The sequence below is a fragment of the Danio aesculapii genome, chromosome 14 (assembly GCF_903798145.1).
Source record: "Danio aesculapii chromosome 14, fDanAes4.1, whole genome shotgun sequence".
NCBI classification, from domain to species: domain Eukaryota; kingdom Metazoa; phylum Chordata; class Actinopteri; order Cypriniformes; family Danionidae; genus Danio; species Danio aesculapii.
Genome location: NC_079448.1, coordinates 56,451,171 through 56,460,688, shown reverse-complemented (window position 1 = coordinate 56,460,688; position 9,518 = coordinate 56,451,171). Strand labels below are relative to the sequence as shown.

The 9,518-nt window shown below is 45.3% G+C and overlaps 1 protein-coding gene across 1 annotated transcript; it reads right to left on the bottom strand.

The window, feature by feature from the left end:
• Window positions 1–2,726: 2,726 nt before the first annotated feature.
• Window positions 2,727–9,419, bottom strand: noa1 (nitric oxide associated 1). The gene is made up of 7 exons (XM_056472041.1): window positions 8,019–9,419; window positions 7,707–7,859; window positions 7,320–7,519; window positions 5,262–5,393; window positions 4,620–4,736; window positions 3,441–3,558; window positions 2,727–3,164 (listed from the first exon to the last, which is right to left on the bottom strand). Exons 1-7 carry the CDS (start codon window positions 9,337–9,339, stop codon window positions 2,932–2,934), a joined length of 2,274 nt encoding a protein of 757 aa, XP_056328016.1. The 5' UTR covers window positions 9,340–9,419; the 3' UTR covers window positions 2,727–2,931.
• Between the last annotated feature and the right edge of the window lie 99 nt (window positions 9,420–9,518).

Below are 9,518 nucleotides of genomic sequence, written 5' to 3'. Positions count from 1 at the left end.
AGCCTAGCATGCCATCTGGTGTTTAAAATGAGCCTAGGGCGCCATCTGGTGTTTAAAACTAGCCTAGCACGCCATCTGGTGTTTAAAATTAGCCTAGAGCACCATCTGGTGTTTAAAACTAGCCTAGAGCGCCATTTAGTGTTTAAAACTAGCCTAGAGCGCCATTTGGTGTTTAAAACTAGCCTAGCGTGCCATTTGGTGTTTAAAATTAGCCTAGAGCGCCATCTGTGGTTCAAAACTACCTTAGAGCGCAGTCGGCTAAAACTTACCTAGTTTGCCACCTACTGTTATAAATTAGCCTAGTGTGTTATATGCTGTTGAAACTAGCCTAGAGCGCCATATGCTGTTGAAACTAGCCTAGAGCGCCATCTGCTGTTAAAACAAGTCTAGAGCGCCATCTGCTGTTAAACACTATCCTACAGTGGCATCTGCTGTTAAAATAAGTCTAGAGCGCCATCTGCTGTTAAACACTATCCTACAGTGGCATCTGCTGTTCAAAACTAATCTCAGAATCTGAATCTCAGAGAGAATATTGATGCGTTTTAAATATCAGAGTCTACACAGGATTTATTTCTGGATGATGTTGGGCCACAGCTCCAGTTGTTATTGTCTGTGATCTCGCAGACGCACACATCAGAGCTGTGCTGTTTTTAATCGCACAATAATGATCAAACACTGAACATCCAACATGATTCAGATCAAAGATTGATTGATTTAGTGTCAAAAATAATGAACTCTAGTGCCAGAGTCCTGAACAGCAGACAGTTTTCCTCTCTCAGTTTAGAAAGCACTTGACTAACCATAATCTAACCTTTCTCTTAAAGAGACAGTTCACACAACAATGAACATTTCCTCACTCAAGTGCTTCTAAAAGCAGCATCCATGAACATAAAGTATTAAATAAATAATGTTGGTTCCTACCAGAATCCAGCATTCTTCAGAATATCTTGTTCAACAGAAAAGAGAAACACTTGAGTAAACAGAGAAACACATGAATATTTTAGTGAACTGCCCCTTTAAACTAAACATTTCATGGTAACACACAGATCTCTGTACACAGGCCTGCTGCAGACGGAGTGTGTAGTGTGTAATGTAGGTTATTTTTTACTCTCTGTACAGATCAATTTCTCACTTTCTCTTAAAATGTCTTTCATATATTTCATTTTCATGCTCAATCCAAAGATTCTGTTGCTTTTGTCTGTATATTATAACTGTATATAGAATTTTCTTCCTCTTCAGTGCCTCAGACAATCAATTTGAGCATTTTAACTCACATCTGATGTACCCATGAGTGAAAGAGCGGCTTGTTTTCTCCATATCGAGCCCTTCTTCATATATAATTGATCATCTGCATTGAAAATCAGTTTCTCCAAAGTTTATCTGATGGTGTTCCAGTGACTTTTAGTTTGAGTGTGAAAGTGCCACGACCCTTAATGTCTAATATGATTAGAAAATACTGTAAAGAGAAGGTTGCCTGTAGTATGTTGTGCAATATTGACTTTTTGGATCTCTTACCAAAGCCGGATGTGGTTGGAGTTTGAGCTCTGCTCACGGTTGGATTCTTCATGACTGTAAATGGAGGATTGTATGTTTAATAAGCACTGCTCTTCTGTCTCGTTTGTTTCGCTCTTCTTCTATAGGAATAGCACATTACATCTTCACAATGTGGATCTGTTATCCAGTGCGTCTTCATTTATTATTAAAAGTAGTCCAGTTATATCAGTCAGAATGCTATAATGTCTTCTCTTGATTTGCTTTTTATCAACCGTCTGATAATCAGTTTTTGACTGTTTAGGATGTTTCAATAAAACATCTATTTTCATCTCGTATTTTTAATTGAAGAAATTTTGAAATTTGCATATAAACCCACCGGCCACTTTATTAGGTACACCTGTCCAACTGCTCGTTGACGCACATTTCTAATCAGCCAATCACATGGCAGAAGCTCACTGCATTTAGGCATGTAGACATGGTCAAGATGATCTGCTGCAGGTCAAAGTGAGCATCAGAATGGGGAAGAAAGGGGATTTAAGAGACTTTGAACGTGGCATGGTTGTTGCTGCCAGACGGGCTGCTCTGAGTATTTCAGAAACTGCTGATCTACTGGGATTTTCACGCACAACCATCTCTAGGGTTTACAGAGAATGGCACACTTTGGGTCCATTAGTACCAATTGAGCATGGTGTCAACACCACAGCCTACCTGAGTATTGTTGCTGACCATGTCCATCCCTTTATGAGCACAGTGTCTCCATCTTCTGATGGCTACTTCCAGCAGGATAACGCACCATGTCATAAAGCACCAATCATCTCAGACTGGTTTCTTGAACATGACAATGAGTTCACTGTACTCAAATGGCCTCCACAGTCACCAGAGCTCAATCCAATAGAGCACCTTTGGGATGTGGTGGAACGGGAGATTGGCATCATGGATGTGCAGCCGACAAATCTGCAGCAACTGTGTGATGCTATCATGTCAATATGGAGCAAAATCTCTGAGGAATATTTCCAGTAGCTTGTTGAATCTCTGACACCAAGGATTAGGGCAGTTCTGAAGGCAAAAGGGGGTCCGACCCGGTACTAGTCAAATGTACCTAAAATTATATAAATTAATTATATAAAATATAATAATATTATAAAATTGTGGATATCCTCTAGTTTTGTCCAGGCCCGTGTCATCAGTCTGCCTCTTTAATGATTCTGTTGAAGCACAATTTGAAAGCAATATTTGATTTTCAATAGTTTATTATCAGGAATAATTGATTAATCATGACTTTTTAAAGTTTTTAAGTAATTTCAGTGAGTTTTATTTTTTCAGTGGAAGGTTACCAACCATTTTGTTCATATAAATAAACACATTTAGACACTGGTATAAGAATAACCCATCAACAGAGTGTGTGTGTGTGTGTGGTGTATAGCAGTGTCACAGTGGTCATTTTCTGTGTGTGTTGTGCAGTCTCTGAGCCGCTCGGGCAGACAGTCCTGTGTCCAGCAGTGTTTGTGCTTTTCTTGTCTTGTACGCTGCAGATCTGTGTATTCTCTGTCCTTTAAGACGGACGATGTGCGGCAGTAACGGCGGCGTCCGCAAACACACTCCTGCTGCTGCTGGAGCTCGAGCCCTCAATAACAGCTGATCTCCAGCGTCTGCAGTCACCGCGATCCAGCCTGACACACACACACAGAGCAGCAGGGGTATTGGGTGAGCACATGATTAACACTTAAATATATTTAATATAAACACGACTGGAGTATAAACTCTGATGATGAAAGCGGAGTGATATGGAGCTGTAATGAGCTCTAAACCTGCCGGAACTACTTTAGCTGTGCCTTTATCTGACAATAACCAAACACCTGAGAGTGACCAGCAGCCAATCAGAATCCAGCGTTCAGCAGCTCTGTGGTGTAAGTTGATTTATGTACTTGAGCGCTTCAGAAATTCACCTGCTGATGAGATCTTGATGTCTGCGATGGCGGTGTCGCAATCCTGACCCTGGAGCTCAAAGTCCTGAGCAACGAGCGGTGGGAATGTTTTCATGCGCTCCTCACCTCCACATGGCACCTTCACACACATTAAAGTCATTAAGGAAAGACATGCTGAATGACTCTTAGCATTGATCACAATCAGAAATGCTCTCAATCATCAAATCTAGTGGTGTCTGGAGGATCACAAACACTGGAGACTGCAGTAATCATGCTGGAAATACAGCTACACACTCTGCAGGAAAAGGGCTTAGAGGTTCACTAATGTGTAGGTCAATATTATTAGCCCCCCTGCTGTCCTAATTACCCTAGTGAAGCCTTTAAATGTCACTTTAAGCTGTATACTAGTGTCTTGAAGAGGTCTAATATCATGTGCTGTCATCATGACAGAGAAAAGACATCAGTTATTAGTAATCCTAACCCTCATTAAAACTATTATGTATAAGAATTGCCCTCTAGGGGTGGCACGGTGGCTCAGTGGTTGGCACTGTGGCCTCACAGGAAGAAGGTCGCTGGTTTGAGCCTCGGTTGGGTTAGTTGGTGTTTCTGTGTGGAGTTTGCATGTTCTCTCTGTGTTGGTGTGGGTTTCCTCCGGGTGCTCCGGTTTCCCCCACAGTCCAAAAACCTGCGCTATAGGGGAATTGATCAACTAAACTGGCCATAGTGTGTGAGTGAATGAGTGTGTATGGGTGTTTCCCAGTGATGGGTTGCAGCTGGAAGGGCATGCGCTGTGTAAAACATATGCTGGATAAGTTGGCGGTTCATTCCGCTGTGGCGACCCCTAAAAGGACTAAGCCGAAGGTAAATGAATGAAGGAATGGTCTCAGGGAATATGTGTAATATTTCACAGGTGGGCTAATGATGTTGTCTTCATGTATGTATATTATATATGAAGAGTTCAGATGTAAACACCTCTAGAAGCCATTTGAAATGTCCTTCATAAATGAGCAAGCTTTTCAGGCTCCTGTCTGCAGGTTCAGTCATTTCAAGTTTATTGCAAAGAATACACACGTTTAAAGGTCTTCAATGAAATAACTCAACATAAACATAGGCGTCTGGGAAAAATGCTCATTTTCAATGGAAATTTCAGACAGCACTTGGGGGTTTTTGCATCTGAGCTCTTCATATATTTGTACTCACCCCCAGCAGTGTTTTTCCAGCGTGTTTCTGATAGATGTCGTCAGCTTTATCCAGACTGGTGATGTGAACCGGCACGCGAGACGACGCCAGCACTGTAAACCAGCAGGAGTTCTGCCCCTACAGAGAGAAATGATGCTGTTATTCATGTATTTGACTGTGTTTGACACCATGCCAGCATTTTCAAGGTGAGAAAAACTACAAATATGGATGCACTTTATGCAAAGTTTAACCCCAGTAGTGTGTGTGTGTCAGCAGTGTGTGAGTGTCTCCAGCAGCCTCTAGTGCTCAACAGTAATGAATTGTGTTTGTTCTAATCAGACTTGATGAATGAAACATATTGATTGACATTTGTACGTGTCATCAGAGGGGGAAAGCCCCGCCCACTAGTGCCCATCTCATTAGCATAAACAGCAGCCCTGAGTGAGAAGCAGCCGTCTGTCCATTAGCCATTAGAGTGTTTGAGCTGCTGAAGATAATGTCAGCATAGACTAAGAGGATTATAGATGTGGAGTTTTAGATGAGGAGCGACATAGACTGACAGAAGCACACACACACACACACACACACTGAAGCCAGAAGGCTGTGTGTGTGTGTTCTGCAGTATAATGTCAGTGTTCGGCTGTCAGATGTGTGTGTGTGTACCTGCAGGTAGTCGATGCGAGCGAGACCCCCCAGAAACAGCACCATCCCCGGCTTCAGCAGGAATGTTCTGGGTGTGATGGCGACTGTGGGAACCACCAGCTTCACCTCCTGCTCCGTCAGCACACTCAGAAGCTGAAACACACCACAACACTATCATTAATAACTCTCCTGTGGAAACGAAATTATTATTTAAATATTTCACAATTCCCCACAGCATATCCTGTTTTATACAATGCTAATATTCTAATATAATACTAAACTAATGCTTTACTATGCACTCACTGGACACTTTATTAGGTACACCTCACTAGTACCGGATCGGACCCCCTTTTGCCTTCAGAACTGCCCTAATCCTTGGTGTCAGAGATTCAACAAGCTACTGGAAATATTCCTCAGAGATTTTGCTCCATATTGACATGATAGCATCACACAGTTGCTGCAGATTTGTCGGCTGCACATCCATGATGCCGATCTCCCGTTCCACCACATCCCAAAGCTGCTCTATTGGATTGAGCTCTGGTGACTGTGGAGGCCATTTGAGTACAGTGAACTCATTGTCATGTTCAAGAAACCAGTCTGAGATGATTGGGGCTTTATGACATGGTGTGTTATCCTGCTGGAAGTAGCCATCAGAAGATGGAGACACTGTGCTCATAAAGGGATGGACATGGTCAGCAACAATACTCAGGTAGGCTGTGGTGTTGACACCATGCTCAATTGGTACTAATGGACCCAAAGAAAATCTCCCCCACACCATTACACCACCAGCAGCCTGAACCGCTGATACAAGGCAGGATGGATCCATGCTTTCATGTTGTTGAGGCCAAATTGTGAGCCGAGCATCTGAATGTGGCAGCAGAAATGGAGACTCATCAGACCAGGCAACGTTTCTCCAATCTTCTATTGTCCAGTTTTGGTGAGCCTGTGTGAATTGTAGCCTCAGTTTCCTGTTCTTAGCTGACAGGAGCGGCACCCGGTGTGGTCTTCTGCTGCTGTAGCCCATCCGCCTCAAGGTTGGACGTGTTGTGTGTTCAGAGATGCTCTTCTGCAGACCTCGGTTGTAACGAGTGCTTATTTGAGTTACTGTTGCCTTTCTATCAGCTGTAACCAGTCTGGCCATTCTCCTCTGACCTCTGGCATCAACAAGGCATTTGCACCCACAGAACTGCCGCTCACTGGATATTTCCTCTGTGTCGGACCATTCTCTGTAAACCCTAGAGATGGTTGTGCGTGAAAATCCCAGTAGATCAGCAGTTTCTGAAATACTCAGAGCAGCCCGTCTGGCAGCAACAACCATGCCACGTTCAAAGTCTCTTAAATCCCCTTTTCTTCCCCATTCTGATGCTCGCTTTGACCTGCAGCAGATCGTCTTGACCATGTCTACATGCCTAAATGCATTGAGCTGCTGCCATGTGATTGGCTGATTAGAGTGTGTTAACGAGCAGCTGGACAGTGGCCGGTGAGTGTATAATACTGATACTAATACTATAATAATAATCTAATTTACTATACTAATAATATACTGTACAATACTAACACAAACAGCATCTGATATAATGTGATGAAGTATGTATTTGCACATAACTATGTAATTCAGCACACATGTAAAGTGTAAATACTAGAAAATGGCCTAAATTTGACATGGGAAAAGGTGTAACATTACTAATGTCAACATTATTAGCCCCCTTGAGAAATGATTGCTGTTAGATTCTCTACAGAACAAACGAATAACTTGCCTAATTAACATATAATTAACATGATTATGAACAGACGAGCAGGAATGCAGTGTGTGTGTGTGTGTGTGTGTGTGTGTGTGTGTGTGTGTGTGATTGAGGTGTAATCAGCAGGAATGGCAGTGTGTGTGAATAATAACAGCAGTAGTGTCAGTGTTTGAGAGTAGTGTGTGTGTGTGTGTGTGTGTGTGTGTGTGTGTGTGTGTGTGTGTGTATGTGTGTGATTGAGGTGTAATCCGCAGGAATGGCAGTGTGTGTGAATAATAACAGCAGTAGTGTCAGTGTTTGAGAGTAGTGTGTGTGTGTGTGTGTTACTGTGACTGACGTCGTTCTCCTTGATGATTCCCGGTGTGTCGTAGCACCAGTGAGCGTCTTTAATCTCATTATAGGAGAGTTCAGCGTCTGCTTTCGGACTCTTCTGAACGTCTCCATCCAGATCTCCTCCAAAGCTCAGACTGTCTGCATCAAACTCCACCTCATCTTTACTGTGTGCCCGCTTCACCTGGAACGTCCTGCCAACGTGACCTACAACAAATATGTATAATGCTATATAAACATATATAATGCAGTTATTCACCTTCAATATTCACCTAATATTTGCACAGTCAGAATTACTATCCTTCCTGATCAATTTTAATTTAATAATCGACACACATCTGCACGAGTAAATAAGCAGCCTCAGTGATGTGCTAAAGTGTGTGTGTGTGTGTACCGATGAGGTATCCGTGTCTGCTGTAGTGTGTGATCCTGCGCAGCTCGTCTGCACTGATGTCCTGCTGCGTCTGCTGGAGTCTCTCTGCTCGTCTGCTCAGGCGATGAGCTGTCGGGTTCAGGATGGGGAACTTCAGCAGATTCAGAGTCGTTCCTGCACACACACACACACACACACACAACACAGGAGAACACACTCACTCCATCAGCCATGCAAACACACAACATACACCATCCTGGCTTTGTGTCTGCCTATCTGTTTGTCTATATATCCATCTGTCTGTCTGTGTGCGAGTGTGTGTGAGTGTCTGACCAGGCCATGGTGATATGGTGGCTCTATGAATGGCGTCAGCAGCTGTGGATTTGCAGTAGTCTGACTCCAGCAGGGTGTTGAAGAGTGTGGATTTGCCGGCGTTGGCGGTCCCGATCAGATACACGTCTCCCCGGTGCCTCCTGTGTGCCTGCAAGCTGCTGATCAGCGTCTCGATGCCGTAGCCGGTTTTAGCACTGATGAGGTGGACGTCCCGGGGGTCAGTGGAGATGCCGGCGCGGGCGCAGTCCGCCATCATCTGCCGCCGCACCCGCTGCAGGTAGTTCTGCGCATCACCCGGCAGCAGGTCCACCTTATTCCCCAACACCACCACACGTTTGTTACGTCCCAGCAGCTGCGGCAGGTCTGGAATGATGGAGTGCGGGAGATCCAACAGGTCCAGGATCAGCAGAACCAGCGCGCTCAGGGGTCGCAGGGAGCCCACTACAGCGCGATACTGATCCGGAGCCATGCGCACGCTCAGCGCCCTCTGCTGGTGCTGGATCAGGAAGCAGCGCTGGCACACGGCCCGCTCCAGCCCACCGCCCTCCAGCAGAGGCTTGTACTTCTCACTGGGCAGGTATCCTGGCTCCTGGGGGTCTGTGCAGTGCAGGAGGGCCCCACAGCCAGAGCAGGGGGTCTCGCTGAGGGCCACCTGTGCATCCGGAGAGCCGAACACCTTCTGTGGGCGCTTCTTCTTGGGTTTGTTCAGAGGGAATCCTTCATCATGGAAGTCTATCAGAGAGTGTTCCTCCAGTTTGGGTTCCGCGGGGCCCTTCATGAGCTCCAGCTCTCTCTCCAGGACCCGGAGCTGCTTAGACCTGACTGCTCCATCATCGTGTTTTCTCTCTACTTCTCCGTGAACATCTTCATGGTGTTTTCTCTGAGGGCCCCTGAGCTGAGGGCCCCGCTCCAGCATCTCTCCATCATCATCATGGTGTTTTCTCTGACGGCCCCTGGGCTGAGGGCCCCGCTCCAGCATCTCTCCATCATCATCATGGTGTTTTCTCTGACGGCCCCTGAGCTGAGGGCCCCGCTCCAGCATCTCTATATCATCATCATGGTGTTTTCTCTGAGGGCCCCTGGGCTGAGGGCCCCTCTCCAGCACCTCTCCATCTTCCTCGTGTTCTCTCCCCCAGTCCGGGAACAGGAAGTGCTCCTGTGTGTGCGGCTCCAGCAGTGTGTGCGGCTCCTGAAGTGCCTTTAACGCCGGACCCCCAGCGCGTTTCCATCTGCGCAGATTCTCCGTCCGCGTCCCCGACAGATGTTTCACACCTGCACCCGTGTAGAACCGCAGAACCGAGGCTCTGAGAAGCTTGTACATTACTCCGACAACTTTATAAACACATCGCTAGACTCACGGCAACCTTGACTATCCAGCGACGCACATGAGTTGCCCGTCGCACAATGTACGTCACTGATTTCGGAAAAATTAATATTACCCTAAAATACTATTTTAACTCTTAACTCTATATTAAACAATAAATATGTGGTATTTAAAAT